The 20,894-nt window shown below is 44.4% G+C and overlaps 1 protein-coding gene across 22 annotated transcripts in view; it reads right to left on the bottom strand.

Moving 5' to 3' along the window:
* RBFOX1 (RNA binding fox-1 homolog 1) overlaps positions 1-20,894 on the bottom strand; it is a 440,478-nt gene that overhangs the window by 66,477 nt on the left and 353,107 nt on the right. For all 22 annotated transcript variants that reach the window (XM_081554695.1, XM_081554693.1, XM_081554685.1 and 19 more), the window contains one exon: positions 3,270-3,402. In XM_081554695.1, coding sequence (XP_081410821.1) covers positions 3,270-3,402 — 133 coding nt within the window. The remainder of the gene's footprint in view (positions 1-3,269; positions 3,403-20,894) is intronic.

Below are 20,894 nucleotides of genomic sequence, written 5' to 3' on the forward strand. Positions count from 1 at the left end.
TTGGATGGCATCACTGATTCAGTGGACATGAATTTGAGCAAATCCTGGGAGATAGTGAAGGACAGGGGAAGCCTGGTGTGCTGCAGTCCATGGGGTCACAAAGAGTTGGACACAACTGAGCAACTAAACACCAACACTCCCTCAAAAGCCTATCTTACCAGTTCCACATGTCTTGAAATTGTTAGCATCTATGGTGTTCCCTGTGTCTGCCTGTAAGAAACTCCTTCAAAGGTGCCATTTGCCTCAGCATCCTCAGCTCATGGAGCTGAGAGAGGCAATGTTAAGCTGAACTGGACAGGAAGAAAGACAGTGAAATCTAGAAGCCGGGAAGCCAAAGGACTCTGAAGAGGAAAAACTACAGGAAACCCACACCATTCCCTGGATCACCTGAATCCTGATGACGTCACTTCCTGGAAAGAGATGTGGGTTTTGCAACCTCTCTGCTACTTGCTTCAGTCAACACAGATTAGGGCTCTCCACTCCAGCCAAGGTCTGCTCTGTGTCCTCCTTGGCGTTCTTCCTTTGAAGATGAACTGCTCCTCTGGCCCCTTCCCCTATGGACTCCTTCAGCTTAAGCCAATGAAGGAAAAGGAGCCTTCACTGAAGATGCTGAGTTCACACTTTTTCACTTGGTGCCAATGCACTTCAGGTAGTTCATAATCAGTGTACTCCAGGCAGTTTATAATCCAGCAAAACACCCAGGAAACTGGCTGAATTTCCTCCTTTCGACCAGTACTCTGCTCTAATAGAACATGCAGATATGGGCATACACATCCCTAGCCTTTCTAAATTTTCTAGTCCTCCTGTCTTGAGAATTTTATTTTTCTACTAAGTGTGATTTCAGAATTCCAGCCATAACATTGCCAGCAAAGAGGCACAATCCACCATTACAACCAGAACGATTAGTTAGATGGCTGGAATATTAAAGTGAAATCATGTCCAAAGCAGTCACCAACAATGTGTTTTACCACTTGGAGATGCCTAAGTCTCTCCCTGGCAATGTGGCATTCATTAGTTATGCCTGGTTATTCCTAGCAGAGAGCAAGTTCATTATAAGTTAGCAAATTTCAATTTTACAGCAGGTGTGTTATTCAGAGATTTTTTTTTTTTATAAATTGCTCATATGAGGATAAGCCATATAATTTTATTTTATTTTTCTGTTTGGTATAGTAATGAGATACCAAGGGTACGTAGACCGAAAAGCGACAATTTTCATCTACTGAGGTAAGATAATGATTTTCAGACAAACTAATATGATATAAACATGCAATTTTGCATGTATGGCTTATGAATCTTGCTTCAGTCATTACATGAGCCCAGAGGGTAATTCTTTCTTTTCTTTATTACTCATTATGTGACCTTGGCAATAATAAATCTTTGTTTCTGCCTTTCTGGATCTATAAAGTGGGTTCAGTACTGTGGACTGGAGATAATCATTATATAGTCTATGATTCCTCACAACACATGGTCAGATATAAAAGGCTTAGGACACACAGATGTATTATTTTGGAGGACTGTGAGAATTTAAGGTCAATTCATCCTTGGTTTGTTATGATCCTCCACCTTTTCAGTAAAAGTAAAAAAAAAAAAAAAAAAACTCTTTTGCAGTAGAAGTTCAGAATTGCACTAAGAAGCTCAGAATTAATCTAACTCTAATAATGATTAAAGAAATGATGGACATTGTCTTATTTCTCTGCTTTTATTTCCCCTTCCTGATGATTTCATAGAGTCTCATTTCTTAATATCCTTTACTTTATTTCTGTGTATTTGTTTTTAAAACACTTCAAATGCTCTACTCTGGAATGGGTGAAATATGAATAAATAATGAACAAAGAGTGTCTCCCTTTGTCATCAACATAATAGACATGATCTAGGCTTACAAAGGTTTTCTAAAAGACAGATAAGCTGAAGAGCTATAGAAAATGCATTTAACCCTTTCACACAGTCCTGAATATAACCAGATTCTTTCTAGAGACCAGAAAGCCAGTCCTTGACCAGAGAAGACTTGTGCCAGACTGTGCTGGGTATCTCTAAGTTTTCCTTGTGTGTGTGTGTGCTCAGTCACTTCAGTCGTGTCTGGCTCTTTGCAACCCCATGGACTGTAGACATCCAGGCTCCTCTGTCCATGGGATTTTCCAGGCAAAAATCCTGGAGTGGGTTGCCATGCCCTCCTCCAGGGGCAGTTCCCGATCCAGGGATCAAACCTGAGTCTCCTGCATTGGCAGGCGGGTGTTTTACCACTGAGCTACTGGGGAAGCCACATTTGGGTCCTGGTAACTCTTTGTGTTGGGGGGCTCTGTGGGGGGCCATCCTGTGCTTTGTAGCATTTTAGCAGCATCCTCAATCTCCACCCAGGAGATGTTATCACAACAACGAAAAAGGTCTCCAGACCTTCCCAGCATCCTGTGAGGACTCCTGCTATAGGGACTTCCCTCTCTCCAACTCCAGGGGGCCAGAAGATTCTACTATTCTAGAAAGATTCCTAACAGCATGCCAGGGACCCAGAATGTTCCAGGAAGATTCCTAATAGCAAAGCAGAAAGGATAGCACTTCCAAACCTCAACCTGTTACACCAGTACCATTTTTTTTTTTTTAATAGCATTCACCACCATTCCCTGAGATTCACTTGGCAACAGCAAAGTCCATGCAGAGAAAAACCAAACGGGCCATGGGGAATAAATTAATCTGCAAACAAATTCTCGTCAAAGAAGAGAAAAGAAAAGCAAAACCATTTTGGAAATCCCATGCAATGAGTGAATTCCAATTTCTTTGAACTTCAAGAGTACACTTCCTCACCTAATTTTCTCTTCTGGGCCAAAGGTTCATACACCTTGAAGCACAGGATATCTTTGGGGAGGGGGACAAGACTACCCTCGTGATTTTTCCATCTTAAACCCTCCCGTCGCCCCAACAGAGAGACTCAAGGGGCGTATGTGATCCAACCTCCTTAATCACCAGATGTTTGCAATCATCAGAAAGACGTCTTGGGCTGTAACCATTTCTCTGTTCTCCAGCATTCAGTCTCAAAAAGAATTTCCATAACAACATGTGACATGTAGAATGCTTAAAGGCACCAACCATGACAAGACAAATTACACTCATTTTTCAAGACTCTGCAAGGTGCTATACTGCAAGCGAGCGGGCTGCATGCTGGGCGGTTCCGGAGGGGCGGTCAAGGAGGGCATGCACTCCATCGCACTCGGGGATTGGGGCGGGGGCTGGCGTGCTGGGGCGGGAGGCCCGCCCGCGGTGGGGGGCTCCCCACTTACCCGCCGTAGGCCGGGATCGGGGGCGGGGGCGCCGCAGCCCGGAAGGTGTTGTACACGGTGCGGCCACGGCCGCGCAGGTGCGCCCCTCGGTAGGCGGCCGCAGCCGTGGCGGCTGGATACGGGAAGCCGGGCACTGTGAGTGAGAGGAGAGAACAGAAGGTTCATATCGCGCCTGCCTTTGGGGGAACCGTCCCCCCTCAACACACACACCCAGGACCCTGCTCCCTGTGTAGGCCAGGGCCGGACACCCGCACCCCTTCCTTCCAGGAGTCAGACTTCTAAAGGCAGGCTGGAGGGACGAGACCAAGGTTCGATTCCACAGAGGATGGGCTAACGCAGTCAGTGATCCCTGGGACCAAGATCGAGGACAAAGATTCCCAAAGGATTCTTACTAACAGGGGAAATGCTCACTGCACAAACTTAACTTTTTAAAAAGGTAGATTGCAAGATGTATGTGTACTGGGTTCTCACATCTGCCTATCATCTATTAACATGCCTACCTGGCCAATATAGGTACTGTGTATGATACATATATGGATGAGCATGCAATATGCATATGTGTGTATGTACACATACACATGAGTAAGTATGTGTACATATGTACATGTGTAAGTGATTATGTATAGTGAAGTGAAAGTTGCTCAGTTGTGTCCGGCTCTTTGTGACTCCGTGGACTATTCAGTCCATGGAATTCTCCAGGCCAGAATACTGGAGTGGGTAGCCTTTCTGTTCTCCAGAGGCTCTTCCCAACCCAGGGATCAAATTCAGGTCTCCTGCATTGCAGGCGGATTCTTTACCAGCTGAGCCACAGGGAAAGCCCAGTTATGTATATATGTGTATATAAAACATTCATGGGTGTTATTGTGCATATCACATGCATGTGTGCATGTGTATGGGAATATGTATACATGCTTGTTTATATATATGCATATGTATATAATTATATATACAAACACATACATACTTCAATGTGTTTGTAGTTATCTCTGAGGCTAAAATTCATGAGAAAATGTTACTTGTCTACTCATAGCTTTTCTCCATCCTGTTTTTTTTTCGCATATTTTCCTTTAGGTACCTAGGGTTGCTTCTTGTTCAGTCGATAAATCATGCCTGACTCTTTTGCGACCCTATGGACTGTAGCCTGCCAGGCTCCTCTGTCCATGTGATTGCCCACGCAAGAATACTGGAATAGTTGCCATTTCCTTCTCCAGGGGATCTTCCCAACCCAAGGATAGAACCTGAGTCTCCTGCGGCTCTTGCATTGGCAGGTGGATTCTTAACTGCTGAGCCATGGGGGAAGCCCTTATGAGCCTATATTGCTGGTTAAAATGTTTTAATTGAAATACACTGTACCTACAGACAAGTGTATGCATCAGACATGTACAGACACCTCATGCTCCTACAGACAAATCACTACTAAGATCCCATCAGCCCCCTATCCATTTACACAGTTTATAAAACCATTTATACAACAACCATAACTACAGAGAAGTATGAGGACTCAACTCTGAACAAGAAAGTGTGGGCAGGGTTATCTTCCCAGGGGTGGTGGTGCGGAAATTCTCTGAGTCAAGTGACTTGGTCAAGAGTCAGGAGGGAAAGTAAGCCTGATGCTTGAGACCCATGATATTTAACACAGCTTCCTCTGCCTGGGATGTCCTTCCTCCTAGGATGTCTGCAAATCCTAACGCATCAGGTCCATGAAACCCTGAGGACATCACCCTGCCTTGCTGCTCTTTCCAGGCCCTGAGTCACAGGCTCTCATCATGCTGGTCATGCCCATCCCATCCCACTCTCAGCAGGCACTGTTACCCACACTGAATCTCATGGAGGGGATGCTCTTTTAGGAAAATACATTGGGAAAACCACTGTCCCAGGAGATCTATTAATATATTAAAGGCTCAGAAAGTTCTAAGGTAAGGGAAGTATGTGCTTGCGTGCAAAGTCGCTTCAGCTGTGTCCGACTCTTTTCAAACCTATGGACTATAGACTGCCAGGCTCCTCTGTCCATGGGATTTCCCAGGCAAGAATATTGGAGTAGTTGCCATTTCATTCTACAGGGGGGTCTTCCCAACCCAGGGATCAAACCCACATCTCTTATGTCTCCTATATTGGCAGGCAGGTTCTTTCCCACTAGCACTACCTGGGAAACCCAAGGGAAGTGCATTAACACCATTAACGCAGCAATCCCAGACTTCATTTCTCCAGGAACTCTAGTTGACAGAATACCGAGCCTCTCGTGGGTACTGGTTTGGAGAAGAAAATCACTTATTTATTATGTTTACCTCTTCTATTCATCTGCCAGTTCCTTGAGGGCCCCCACCTTATCCCATTCATCCTTGCATTTCCCCGTGCATTCCCCCACATCAGCAGTAGCCCCCAGATTTTGTCCACAGTAGGTTCTAGATATTGGACATAGTTGATTCTGGATGACTTAAAGACAAGGGAATGAAGCCCTGGGATGTGGTCCAACCAAATGACTGACAGACTATCCATTCTCTCCTTGTTCCTTTCTCTCCTCTCATCCTGTTGCTTAACAGGAGCTTGAAGTATCGCCTGTTAGAGAGGGAGGCAGGTGAAATGAACAAGAACCAGGATGGGTTTCCTTGTGTCCACAGCCCTGTCTCTCCTGTTCCATCTCTCTTGGGATTTTAGACAGTGTTGGTAGCAACGTGCAAGGCTGGGAAGGACCCAGCTTCTCTTGGTCTGATAGGAAGATAAAGGCTCAGAGAGGCCTCACAGCCCAGGAGGCTCTTTTCCAGAGTCAAGGCAACATACCCAAACTCCCCTCTCCCAGAGTATGTATTTTGCCGAATTCCTAACCTCTCACAGGGTGTTGTGTGTTATATTATCTTAAAGCTGCCTCTGTCTACATCCAAACAGCCTCCCTCCCTGCCATCATGTTCCAGAGTGGAAGCCCTCTGCATAGAGAACAGAACAGACAGGTGGTTGCCAAGGGGAAAGGGGTTCAGAAAGGGATGGACAGGGAGGTGGGAGTTAGGAGATGTAAAGTTTTATACACAGAATGAATAAACACCAAGGTCCTACTGTATAGCACGGAGAACTATATTCAGTATCCTGTGATAAGCCACAATGGAAAAAAAAATAAAAAAGAATATCAGAAAGCAGACTCTGTATGACTCCAATTACTTTAGACCATGAAATTGTTTTGCACCTTGTTTTATGTCCCTGTATATGTTCCAGTGTCTCCTGGTTTATAGTCTATGGGAACTTGAATAGAATTTGTATCTTGCTGTTGTGTGAAAATTGTATAAATCTTCATTATGTTGAATTGGTTCATGGTGGTTTTCACGTCTACTGTATCCTTCTACTCTTCTGTCTACTCATTCTATCAATTTTTGAGTTTGATGCTGAAACTCCAACTAAAAATTTTAATTTATCTACTTTACAAAATAATTGTAATGTATAGTAGAACTATATGTAATTTTGTTCTGTATTTTCCAAGTCTCTTGTAATTGTGTTATCATGCTTCCATAATTTAAAACAATAAAAGGAAAGAGAAAAAAATCTGTAAAATATATGAAAAAGAATGTGTGTAACTGAATAACTTTGTTGTACAGCATAAATTAACACAATATTGTAAATCAACTCTTCAATAAAAAGAAAAGATAAATAAAAAGAGTAGAGCCCTTCACCCCATCAACTCCCATTACTCCCAGAGTCCTTGGACAGTAGGTTTGTAGCTCCATGTCAGTGGCAGGAGGCTGGGAAGGGAAGGAAGTGGGATTTCCCACAGGAGTTATTCCCGATCCTATATTCATGGAATTACACAGACTGGACTATAACTTTTGACCTGGAAGTTGCAGACAGACTGTCTACCATCTGGAATTCTTCGTGTGTTCTTGAATAGCCAATAGCCAGCCTTTTCCTTGGATTCTACTATATCCTTCTCTGATGATGCTAGTAAAATGCTAGGATGGCAGAACCAAGCCAGAATGATTTTATCTTTCTATTTATGTCCTTTATTTCTTAATCTTAAAAAAAAAAATTGTCAGTCAAGACAAATCATATAGCAGTACTCAACTCTCAGCTTGCCAGTCCCTCAGCACCCATGGTTCTTAACTGGTGTTTCAGCTGTGCTCAGTCGCTCAGTTGAGTGTGACTCTTTGCGACCCTATGGACTGTAGCCCTCCAGGCTCCTCTGTCCATGAGATTCTCCAGGCAAGAATACTGGAGTGGGTTGCCATTTCCTCCTCCAGGGGATCTTCCCAACCCAGAGATAGAACCCACGTCTGTTGCGTCTCTTGCACTGGCAGGTGGATTCTTCACCACTGTGCCACCTGGGAAGCCCAACTACTATTCTTGAAATTGCAAAGAGGTATCAACCTCAATGGGGAAGCAGGGCAATCCTAATATCCTAAAAGGCCAAGAGTTGTGAGATAGGAGACGTTGGCTTCAACACTGGGGTGAAAAGGAGCAAGCGAGCCTGTGATTCCAACGCGATCTTGCCACAGTTCAAATATTAAGGCTGCAGAGGAACACCCTGGATTTTGAAATAAAGCAAATGAAAAATTCACAATCTGGCAGAGCAGCTGGTTGTCTGTGTGAGGAAATGCGGTAATTATGCTGACCCATTCATTATCGTTGGCTGCGGCACGGAGTGAGCCAGACAAGATCCCTCTCAGCGACAAGCAGGTTTTACAATAATTCTTGGAGGATTTAGATGTTGAGATAGAACATGAAACAGAAGCTCGGCAGTAGAGCAAAGGGAATGCAAGCTGCTGGAAGGGGAAAGCCAGGATGCCGCTGTGTACCCCCTTTCCTGCAGGGAGAAAATAGCCTTCTCAATGCAGGATAAGGGATTTGCAGGTCTTCCTACCAAGCTCTTTGGGCTGCTCCAAGCAGGGCACATTAAAGAGATTCTGATTGCTAAAGGAACAAGGGAAGGACTGCACATCAACTTCCTGGGAGGCCAAGTGCCCTCAGGTAAGATAGGGAGCCACCTGATGTGAAGAGCTGACTCATTGGAAAAGACCCTGATGCTGGAAAAGATTGAAGGCAAAAGGAGAAGGGGGTGACAGAGGATGAGATGGTTGGATGGCATCACCAACTCAATGGACATGTCATTGTTCAGTCGCTCAGTCATGTCCGACTCTTTGCGACCCCATGGACATAGCATGCCAGGCTTCCCTGTCCTTCACCATCTCATGGAGCTTGCTCAAACTCATGTCCATCGAGTCAGTGATGCCATCCAACCATCTCATGCTCTGTTGTCCCCTTCTCCTGCCTTCAATCTTTCCCAACATCAAGGCCTTTTCTAATGAGACAGTTCTTCGCATCAGGTGGCCAAAGTGTTGGAGCTTCAGCTTCAACATCAGTCCTTCCAATGAATATTCAGGAATGAGTTTGAGCAAACTCCAGGAGACAGTGAAGGACAGGGAAGCCTGCAGTCCATGGGGTTGCAAAGAGTTGGACGTAACTTAGTGACTGAACAACCACAACAAATTGTAACAGGGGCTTCCCGAAGCAGGCATGTAAGTCTCTCATATGGATGTTTGCTCAACTATCCCTTCTTGTTGCCATCTAGAACTGGCCAAGGGGTCTCTTCATGAAGTCTCTAGTTAATCACTGTCATTGATAAATATTCCCTTCTTTTCCCCTCTTCTCTCTCTCCCTGCCTTATTCCTGAAACCAAACAGGACCCAGTGGGGCTCCTGGGCACAAAAGCCTTCCTGTGTGCCCTGATCCTTGATTACAGGAAATCGGCTTTATTCAGCCTCCAAGACTTTCCCTGAGTTCCAACAGGCAGGTTCAAACAGTTGCTAATTAGAGAAGGGAAGAGATGCAGAGACAAAGAAGCAGCAGCCAAGAAACAACAGCGCAGCCTTGGGGGCAGGGTCTCGGTTCCTCCTTAAGGGACACACATAACAATATCCTTGAGTTGTTTTGTAGATTCTGAACCCCCCACCAAGTGGGAGAAGTTAACTGCCTGCTGCCCACCGGCGCACAGACCCCAGACCAGTTGGAAAGGGAACACTGGTGATGCTGACTTCCACCTGCTTCACCACCAACCAATCAGAAGAATGTCCAGGAGCTAGTCAAGCCCTCCTCCTCTCTGAACCATTACCGAAAAACTCCTCACCTCCCCCTCCAGGACAGGACACACGGTTTTGAATGCAGTAGCCTGCTGTGGCCCCCTTTGCCTGAAAAAGCAATAAAGCTATTCTTTTCTATTTCATCCAAAACTCTCTGAGATTTAATTCAGTGTCAAGGTACACAGAATGGATTAGGCATCCATTCCTTCCTTCCTCCCTCCCTTTTATTTTCTAATCTCCTTCTGAAGACGGCTACCCCAAATCTTCCTGGGCATACTGGCAATCAAGTAACTTGGATCACAGATATGAAGGAAAAAAATACTCTCACCATAGCTAAAACGCAAGCTACATGCGGGCAGTGTTTTTCATCTGTTCTGCTCTTTGATTTAGGAAATTGCCTAGCACAGCAAGGTATCAGCTACCTAATACCATGTCTGCACACACTGATGATGAACCCATGTTAGACTCCTTTAAAACGACCATAACTCTGTCCTTTATAAAAGCATGCTGCCCAAGATTTGCATAAACACAGTGTGCAAATAATACATGAGATCTGTCATCTTTATAAAAGCAACTGCTACACTCATACTCAGAAGATGCTATCCTGACCCAGAAATAGCAACCAGACTTGGAATATGTGTGATTCTGATGAAAAGGGAGATGATTTGGGTAAATGCTCTACAGTGGGAATTATTGCCCACTCTCATTCACTTAAATTCACCTTTATTGCTGCACAGTATCAGGGTTTGGAGATTGCTTTCTTGTTCTCAGAGAAGTTGAGCTCAAACTCCCCTCACCCCAGACATGTGGTACCCATCTGGTCAGTAAAAGGTATTTGGTCATGTTCGTCCTTGCACACAGCCCCACATGATGCTCCCTAGCAACCCAGCAAATCTCAGTCTTTATGCAATGAATGTGTGCAACAAGGAACACTGGCAAATAGCAATCTTTATAATTCCTACCTTGCCTGACTTACAGCTGTGCCTTCTGGGTTTCTTTCCGTCTCCATGAGAGGACTTCCCCTCTATGGCTGGCTCAGGACAGTGTGGCTCTCTTGTCTTGCAACTAAGACAAATGGTCAAATTCAATGGCAAAAAACCACAACTGTCTGTCAAGCTTCCTTTAGACTCTGGTAGGATGGTAGGAGCTGATTTATTTATTTTTACTTGCCTACCAGGCGTGCTGGCTTATAGAGCATGGTTAACTGCATATGTGAAGTGTATACTTAGGTGATTAGGGTCTAGGTTAAACAAAACCAAAATGGCTTTATCCTTGAACCATGTAAAAAGAATATAATGTACTGTGCTAAGTCGCTCAGTTGTGTCTGACTCTGTGACTCCATGAACTGCCGCCCGCCAGGCTCCTCTCTGTCCATGGGATTTCCCAGGCAAGAATACTGGAATGGGTTGCCATTTCCTCCTCCAGGGGATCTTCCTGACCCAGGGATCTAACTCAAATCCTGTGTTTCCTGCATTGCAAGCACATTCTCTTATCCGCTAAGCCATCAGACTTTCCTATATGTTGCCTATAGTCTAAAATAGATAGGATTGCCCATTCTCAAGGCTCTGATCTTTAAGGGTATAACTCTTTTCCAGTCCTATGGAAATAAAAAGTTGCAAAACAGAGAATAACATTTGTCTTGTTGGAGGTTTACAGGAATATAGTGATCAGACCTACATGGAGAGTTACAAGAACAAAGGATTCTGACATCTAGAAGCTTGCAACAACTGACCAAGTGCCTCCCTCACCTTGCCTTTAAAAATGCTTTGCTGAAGCCCTTCAGAGAATTCAGGGTGTTTTGAGTCACCCCTCTCCTTGCATCGCCCTGTAGGCCAATAAACCTTTCCTGTCTCCAAACTCTGACATTTAGGTATTGTTCGGTCTCATGTGCTTTGGTCACATGGACTTGGGTTTGGTAACAAGAAGACATCTTAATTATGTTTACATTGCAGCATGACTTGTCTCTTTTGCTGAAAGTCATGTCATCTATCAATACCCAAGTTCAGGAGTTTGGACACAGGAAGTGGGCAATACATGTTTAATGAATCCAATGCAAAAGGCCAAGGGGAAACGCACAATGTCCTCTCCACTACCGAAAGAGAGTAAATCGATGCTAATAAAAGTCATTCACCTTTCACCCTGTCCAATATTTGTAAATGCCTCTTTGTTAATTAAAGAACAATGTTTGAAAGAAAAGATACCAAATTAGAGGCATTTCTGAACCCCAAGGCTGGAGTTTGATTTTTTTTTTCTAGTTGAACTTCAAGTTAATAAGCATGTAAACAGACCATCAATGGCAAACAATGGAAAGTATTCAGGCTGCTTCGTGGATACCAAATAAATCCTTAGTTCTTGGCATGAGAGAGACAAGGGAGGGGGAAAAAAAAGCACAGGTTCATTATACTGGAAAGGTTCCCTCTTTAACCTGATCCAGCATGAATCAAAGTGAAAAATCTGGTATCACTGCAATGAAAATTGGATTTAGCTCATAAGCTAAAAATGAGTTTCTCTCCAAGAAAACAGGGCCTGAGCTTCTGGAGCAAATGCCAATTGCACATCTTGTTGACACCTCAACATCCGCAGCCCACCCACTCCCAACCTTCAGCTAGATTTATATCCAGAGCAGAGTGGGACGAGGTTAGCAGAGCAACCGTCTCGGCTCTCAGGAATAAGGAGTTCTCCACCGCTGAACTCAATGAAATGGAAACTTCAGGGATGTAACCAGAGGCATGCTGTGATGTGCTCAAGTATCAAGGCAAATCAACATTTTTAAACGGAAGATGTGTGGGTGTATCAACCAGACAAATGGGCCATTTACCAAAGTGTCAACTGCTTATTGCCTGTCTCCCCCGCAAGACAGAGGCCCCTACCTCCCACCTCCGAGGAGCTCGGAGTTCAACGTATTTACAGTGACGAACGCGTGATCCCTTCCCTCTGTCTCTTTTACGAATGTGGTGCTTACCTTCGAAAATAAACACAAATGAGATCATCTCAGCAAGCCCAGAAATCCCAAGAGAAAGAACACAACAAAACCAGTGGAAAATACTTGAGGGTTATAAACTGCATATTAAAGTTTTAGAGCTCTGGGAGAGATGGAAGAACAGCAGATGCAAAACCCGACAGGGGGGCAGACTCTGCATCAAAACCATAAAAATATACAACTGCTTTAACGGGCAATTATTCTTTGCATTTGTGCATGGGTTTGAATTTGCATGAGGTTGCCAGATGCCCTGAAAAGGTGTGCTGTTTGGGATGGATGGGGGGTGGGGGAAGCTGTCTCTTTGTCTGTTCTTCCTCTTCTTTGCTTTGTGAATGCCACCTTCTCCCTCCCCCACGCCTGAAATGTTTTAAGACAGAGATGTTCATGCTCATTTGGGGGCTGAATTGTTCCGTGGGTAATTTATGGTAGGAAATATTCACTTACACAATTCTGGGGGTACAGATGAGGTTGCAACAGCAGGTTCACGGTTCTGCAGGATTCCCCTCGAGGGAACTCCCGTTCCATGAGCTGGACCATAAATTAAGAAGTGGTATAATAGGTAACATACCAGGTGAAATAAACAACCAGCAATAGCTCAATTTCACAGACAGAGCACTGTGTGATAAACATCACAATGCATCGTCCAAAAAAGCCCACATAAAAACCTGATGACTTTGTTTCCACATGGCAAAAAAATGCGCAATTTGCAGGAAAGATCTCAAAGAAAGATACATCAAACTGGTTTGTAACTCAGAATGTACACACAGTGAGGTCACCGTCTTTAAATAATATTAAATGGAACACTTATTATGACGGACCATATTTGGTTCTAGGTCAACATAAAAATGGAAAGGCTTTCAATTTTGTTAAAATTCAGTCATTTCTAGGTTTAGGAGTAAGAAGGGAGTCTTGCATTCAGGCAGTCATTGACAAAAAGACCAAAATGGCCACTTAATTTGTTGGACTCTCTGGTTTTCATATGCATGTCTATTCATCCCTGAAACTCACATTTGGGATCGGCTCTTGTTTCATTTTAAAATGCATGTTGATATTAAACACTGCTGTTTAGAAGTGAATAAATCTACGTTTTGGACAAACAGTTTCTTACAGGACATCCTCATTTGAAATGCATTGAATAGGAAAACAAAAATTTCTAATTAATGTACAAGTCTAATCACCATTCTCCACATGGAAGAGTAATTTTTCACTGTTCATTTGCTCGGTTTAATCTCAAAACTGACATAACAGAAACGCAACGTCCTATAAATCTCCGCTCATTTGTTTCTTTAATATTCATATTCCATTGAACTGCAGCTGCTTGTTGGTGCAGTCTATTACAACTTGCAAAAGTGTCGATAAAAATATTATGAAAGGCAAGATGTGTTTCTTGCCGGCTGCACGTGCCATTTATTTGGAGAAAGAAAGACAATAAACGGCTTGAGGGTGCCCCCCCACCCCCGCCTGCTGTTTGGTGGGTGATTAGTGATTAATTACCTGGCAGCAAATTGACATGGCACAAGGAAATTGACACAGCCCTGATTAATTAACTTTTTATGGGCGGCAGTTACTCACAAAACATTGCACGCCATAATTGAATCTCTTTACATAACGTCATGGTACAAAAGTTTTAGTCAAATCCAAATTAGCCAGAAGTTTCTAAGCCATTACAGGTCCAAGGAGGATGAGTGGAAAGAACTGGCAAGAACTTGGACTTGGAGAGAGATGTACATTTTTGAAAGGAAAAAAAAAAAAAATGATGGGGATATTGTGCTGGCTTGATTGCCAAAGATGAATTTACTGACCTAAATCTTCACTGTCTGAGACTGACAGACCTCATTTCCTCCAGCCTCCTCTGACCTCTGCATCTCAGTGATAAAGATTCTCGACTTTGTCCAGTCTCTAAACGTTGACTCCCTAATCTAATTCTTGGTTCCAACGTCATCTCTTCCTTCAAAGGTTTTTCCTCTCAATTTTACTCCAAATTTCTTGATGCCACCACTGCCACCACCATACCACTCTTTTTTCCCTCTTCACCTACCATCTCATTCCTACCATTTCATATGATTGCACTCTCCTTATCTAGCTCTCTCTTGAGGTGTCCGGGGGACTTTATCTTTGTCCAGACTGTGTCTCCAGTACCCAGAGGATGACCTGGCCCCAGGTAAATGCTGAGATGTTTATTGGTTATATTGTCAGATAAACTCAGAATGTCATACTAGTTCTGTTACAGAGGAAAGATGAGTGACGGTCTTTGACCCTGGGAGAGTTGCTGCTTCAGAAGGATGTCTGTTTTAAGAGAAATTTAATGAGGACAGCAGTGATGAGAGACTCTGGACCTCATGTGTCTCAAAGTTCAGACAGTGATAACTGGAATCGTTAAAAGTGGCGATTACGGTTGACATAATTCCATCCTCTCGGACTCCATGATCAGATAGACGAGATTTTACTGTATGATGAAACAGCTACTAGTCACTAACACTTGCTAATGGCCAGACCCACAGGTTAACTCACAAAACTCGTCACAGAACCACATGAATCAGGTCTTAACTGTAATCTTCACTTTCCTGGGGAGGAAAGGTAGACAGAGAGCAGCTCAGAAACTCTCCAGTGATCTGAACCCAGAGAGCTTGATACCAGACCCTGCCATCTTATTTATTGCAGGAGGCGCTGGAACAAAGGCATCCTTTGTCAGTTTTAGGCAAAAACTTTCCACTTCCCCTTTCTCCATGTGCAGCTTGCATGTGTGCGTGCTAAGTCACTTCAGTTGTGCCTGACTCTTTGTGCCCCCACGGCCTGTAGCCCACCAGACTCCTCTATCCATGGGGCAAGAATACTGGAGTGGGTTACCATACCCTCTTCCAGGGGATCTTCCCCACCCAGGGACTGAACCCTTGTCTCCTGCATCTCCTGCACTGGTAGGCAGGATCTTTACCACTAGCACCACCTGGGAAGCCCCCCTACGCTTCTTCCAGGCCGTCAGTTTTCACTTCCCTCCTATGTCTGGACAAACTGCTCCATCACCTCCCTTAATCCATAACACATCCAAGAGAACCAGCCCTGATTCCTCATGGACTGAATTAATTTGCAGGGCGATCTGTGTCTACAAGCCTCCCTGAGACCTTCCGGCAGGCCAGAGCATGGAAAAGAGGGGGGCAGGTGACATTTCTTCCATTCTATATTTATGTTCGGGCTTCCCTCATAGCTCAGTTGGTAAAGAATCCATCTGCAATGCAAGAGTCCCCAGTTTGATCCCTGGGTCAGGAAGATCCACTGGAGAAGGGATAGGCTACCCACTCCAGTATTCTTGGGCTTCCCTTGTGATTCAGCTGGTAAAGAATCCGCCTGCAGTGCAGGAGACCTGGGTTCGATCCTTGGGTTGGGAAGATCTCCTGGAGAAGGGAAAGGCTACCCAATCCAATATTCTGGCCTGGAGAATTTCATGGACTGTATAGTCCACAGGGTCGCAAAGAGTCGGACATGACTGAGCGACTCACTTTCTCGAATGTCACTTGACTCACAGCTTGGTTAGAAATAGTCTCTTCCTTGGAAAGAAATGAATCATCTAGGTAAAAAATATACATTAAAGCATGTAATGCCATACAGAGAATCATTCTGAGCAGTAAATTTGGTGTTCCCAAAGCAGACATGTTTCTGAACTTAACAAATTTAAGGAGTCTCAACAAACCTCCCCACAACCCCACAACGCTCACACACCTGAATATTCTTTCAACACTTAGGTCTCTGGGATTTTGAACGAGGACAGCAGCTTTGGATATTATCTAATTACCCCCTGATTCCTGCTTACCCCCTGAAGTTGGGGCTGGCCGTCTCTTTTCTCCCAGGTTACAAATGGGCAGATTAATCCAACAGACATGTGGGGAGGGCCAAGGCTGCTAAAATGTGCAGTGAGAAGCTTTTTCTGTGCTAAAGACCTTTTTGTATTCCATCTACTTACATTCCATCTACTGACATCACCCTCCTGGGCAGGGATTTTGTAACATTTCATTCAGTGAAAAAAAAAAGACAAAACAAGAATACATCTCCATCTTGGAGTGTTTGACTCGGCAGGACCTCAGAAGGCATCTGCAAAAGTGCTTTCTGTCCTTAGAAGGAACCTGGGGAGACAAAGCCCTGAGATGCTGAGACCTACTGTAACTTGGACGAAGCGATTTACCAGCATCTATTCCTCTGACAAAACCTGTATTGGTGTCAATGTAGCTTTTTGCAGGCAGCCGTGGAGGGGGAAAAAAAGGCTAATAATTTATATAAATAATTACTTTATCGAGTGCATACACACAGTAAAGGTTCAATTGTTAAATCATTCATGATCTAGCTAACAGCTGGCTGAAACAGCAAGCTCGGTGAATTGCCTCTCCAGGTAGGAAGCGGGGCAAGTGAGATAAATGAGCTCCCTTATGCTGGGCTGAATTTCCCATGGTTCTTTGGGGCTGCTGCGGCTCCATGAACGCCAGGCCCTAGATGGGGGTTGACGGGGACTCACGGGATGGAAATGCGATGCAAAAGCATCGTTCATTTCACTGCCAGCCATCGCTGTGATGTCAAACCCCATCTGATTTTGAAAACCAGCTTCCAGACTTGAAAACTGAGTCCTGATCCTCTGGGCAACATCCCCAAACAAACCCAGAGCTTTGCAGGTGCTATCTGGACCTGGAATCACCTGTCTGATTTCCCAGCTGGAGACCTCCCCAACATGCCCACCTAGACCAGATCGAAGGAGGACCATTCAGACGTGGTCCAGTTGTCCAGGCACTAGACTAACATAAACTTTCCAAGCCAGCTTTGTTGGTGAACTTTCAAAAGCACCTGAAAAAGATTGCATCTAAGAGCGAAAAGGAAAGAAGAGCCATTTGTTTGAGGGGCTACAATGCCTCAAGCAGCCTGAAAACTTTTAAAACAAGGATGTCACTTAATGCTCACAGGTAAGCAGGTATTTGGGCTCCCCCAGTGGCTCAGCAGTAAAGAATCTGCCTGCAATTCAGGAGACCCAGCAGACATGAGTTGGATCCTTGGGTCAGGAACAGCCCCTGGAGGAGGAAATGGCAACCCACTCCAGTATTCTTGTCTGGAGAATCCCACGGCCTGAGGAGCCTGTAGGGTTACAGTCCACGGAGTCGAAGTGACTTAGCACACAGGCAACACCGAGTTCTCCAGTGGCAATAAAAGAGCTCTTGGCAGGTCCCTACTTTTACATGAATGAAAACATGATTTGAGACAATGGTGTTTTGGAGTTCTTCATGAAGCAAGTGTTACAACAATTGTATTTAAAACAACCATGCCAGGTTCAGTTTCCTTTCATGTACCTTTGCCCTGTGTGGGGAAATCTGCTTTTGAAGAGAAATAATGCAAGGGAAGGAGGGGACCATCTTTCTGTGGTTGGACACATTTCTATGCAAGAAATACCAAGCATCCCCACCGCAGGGCTTGAGTGTCCTTGGTGGTTCTTGTTATTTAGTGGCTAAGTGTGTTTGACTTTGTGACCCCATGGTCTGTAGCCTGTCAGGCTCTTCTGTCCATGGGATCCTCCAGGCAAGAATACTGGAGTGGGTTGCCATTCCCTCCTCCAGGGGATCTTCTTGACCCAGGGATCAAACCCATACCTCTTTTACCTGCATTGGCAGAAGGGTTCCTTGCTACTAGAGCCACCTGGGAAGCCCCCCATTGGTGATTCTTACTTCCCTCCTAAGCTGCTCGCTCCCAGCTCTGCAGACTGGGAGTGCTTGGCATCACTTACAAAGCCAGGCTCCCTAAACATATACAGCAGCACCAGTGTATCAGGCTGCACCACTTTACTTTCCAGGAATCAAACAAGATCCTAGCTCTGAACTCAGTATAGGTTTTTCTTCCCCCATTTTAAATCCACATAGAGAAAGACAAAGATCATATGATATCACTTATATGTGGAATCTAAAAAATGATGTAAATGAACTTATTTACAAAACAGAAACAGATGCACAGACGTAGAAAATACACTTGCGGTTACCAAAGTGGCAAGGTGGGGTATAAAGTAGGGGTTTGGGATTAATATATACACACTACTATACAGGGCTTCCCGGGTGGCTCAGAGGGTAAAGAACCTGCCTGCAATGCAGGGGACCTGTGTTTGATCCCTGCGTTGGGAAGATTCCCTGGAGAAGGGAACGGCTACCCACTCCAGTATTCTTGTCTGGAGAATCCCATGGATAGAAGAGCATGGCGAGGTACAGCCCAAGGGGCCACAAAGAGTTGGACACGACTGAGTGATTAACACTTTTACTTTCACTACTATATATAAAAGAGATAATCAACAAGGAGCCTCTGGCCTCTGCTCAGGGCTGAGGGAAGGAGAACACAGTGATGCTCAAGGACTTTCATGCAGGCTCTGCACCAGGCTGTGTGTGGATGTGCATAAGAAAAAATACTCTCAGTGATATCACAGGACCTGAGGTTTCCAGGGAATTCCCCCAGAATGACTGCCTCCCTGTCTTTCAGAAACATCTCATCTCGGCCTTGTTCTCTGGCTATGCACGCAGGAGGATCCCAGGGCAACGTAGTTTATTGTTTTAATATTTGTCTGACACAAAGCAAACCACTCTCCAGTGATTCCTTATCTGTCACATGTATTTCTGTGCAAGAAATATCAAGACAAATAAGATGTTTGGGGGCACATCAGCGGATGGTAGTTTTTTGCAACTGGCAGCCTATTGCAGAAGTGAGAACCCCCGTCTGAAAAGACAAAAGCCCTCTTCTGCATGGAGATTAATAAGCAAAGTACTGGGAGAGCAATTGCCTGAATCATGGCTTCTCCTTGGCTGAGTTTTCCCTGTGAACAACTGAGGGTGTTCAACTAGTGTGTTTTAAGAATTTTCTTGAAACTGATTAAAAAAAAAAAAAAGCAAAAAATGGACACAACAGTAACAACCAACCAAGTGGCCTGTGATCGTAAGTCAGCCGGAGTGATCACAGATGTCAGTAAAGGAGCTAACCCAGTTGAGGTTTGGGGGTGGAGCCAAGGATTGAAAATACAAGTGAATTACTGTGTGTGTGTATGTGTGTGTGTGCACGCGTGCTCAGTCATGTCCAACTCTTTGCAACCCCGTGGACTGTAGCCTGCCAGGCTCCTCTGTTCAAGGGATTTCCCAGGCAAGAATTTTGCAGTGGGTTGTCATTTCCTCCTCCAGGGTATCTTCCTGACCCAGGAATCAAACCTGTGTCTCCTGCATGGCAGGCGGATTCTTTCCATCTGAGCCACCAGGGAAGCCCTAGAGAAGGTCAAAGCTCCAAAATCAGGGCTCCAAATCCATATGTGTTTCTTTATTGTTTATTGTGAGGGCAAAACTAAGTCAATGCATTGTATCTAGACTGAATGTATGTACAGATCTTACTTTACTATGGATCAGGAGAAGGGTATTCTCTTTCTGTGCCTACCTAACATTATTTGTTTTAAAATGTGATCAAACGGTACAAAAGGAAAAGAGACACAAGAGTTCACTTCAAAAGGAAGTCTCCTTTTACCACCACCCCAGTAGCCAGCTGCCCTGGGTTCTGCCATATCAGAGGAGAATGATGGCCTGATGAAGGAGATGATAAACTATGGCCTCTGGGCCATCTGGCACAAAGACTGTTTCTGTAAATAAACTGTTATGGGAAGCCCAGTCACACCCATTCATTTATGTATTTATTATCTTTCAAGCTATGGCGACCTGATGGAACTGAGTAGTTGCAATGGAGACTAGATAAGCCATGAGGATGGAAATATTGACTATCTGACTTTTCAAAGAATAGTTTTGTCAAAAAACAGACAGAGAAAAAAGGACTCTCCAGGGATCTTGGGATGGAAAGGAGAGAGCACAAACTCAGAGCTTGAATGCTGACGATGGAAAGCTGTCTAGAAGGTCCATCTGACCTCTCTCCACTCCGACTTTTCCAGGAACAGAACAAGGATTCTTTGGTGCGTATGTTTAGAGTGGGGAAGATGGAAAACTCAGGATTCAGTCAGACTGGTTCATCCTTGATCCAGTTGAATGACCACGGCCAGGTTCTTCAATCTCTCGAAGGCTAAATTTTCTCATGTGAGAAGGGGGCATAATAATCACACCTAGAGCATAGTTTTCTTGTATTAAGTGAGAACATTCATATGAAGGACCTAGGTGGCGCTAGTGGTAAAGAACTCCCATGCCAATGGAGGAGATGTAAGAGACGCGGATTCAATACCTGGGTAGGGAAGATCCTCTGGAGGAGGGTAACCCAATCCAGTATTCTTGTCTGGAGAATCCCATGAACAGAGGAGCCTGGTGGACTATAGTCCATGGGGTCCCAAAGAATCAAACAGGACTGAAGTGACTTAGCACAGCAGAATGTCTAACATAGTAAGTGCTCAAAAACCATTGATTATTATTATCATTATAACTATTATCTTTTATTTCATGGCTGGAACTAGGACTCACCTTGGGCTAAAAAGTGTAAGAGGGACAGAGCACCAAAAAACTCAGTAATTAGGATTGACCATATTTTCATGCATTTTTTTAAAAAATTAAAATGATTATTAATGAATTGGTGATAAACAGACTCAAAATTTAAATAAAGAAGTGC

Source organism: Giraffa tippelskirchi, chromosome 13 (assembly GCF_054371585.1).
Source record: "Giraffa tippelskirchi isolate mGirTip1 chromosome 13, T2T-mGirTip1v1.2.pri, whole genome shotgun sequence".
Taxonomy (NCBI): Eukaryota; Metazoa; Chordata; class Mammalia; order Artiodactyla; family Giraffidae; genus Giraffa; species Giraffa tippelskirchi.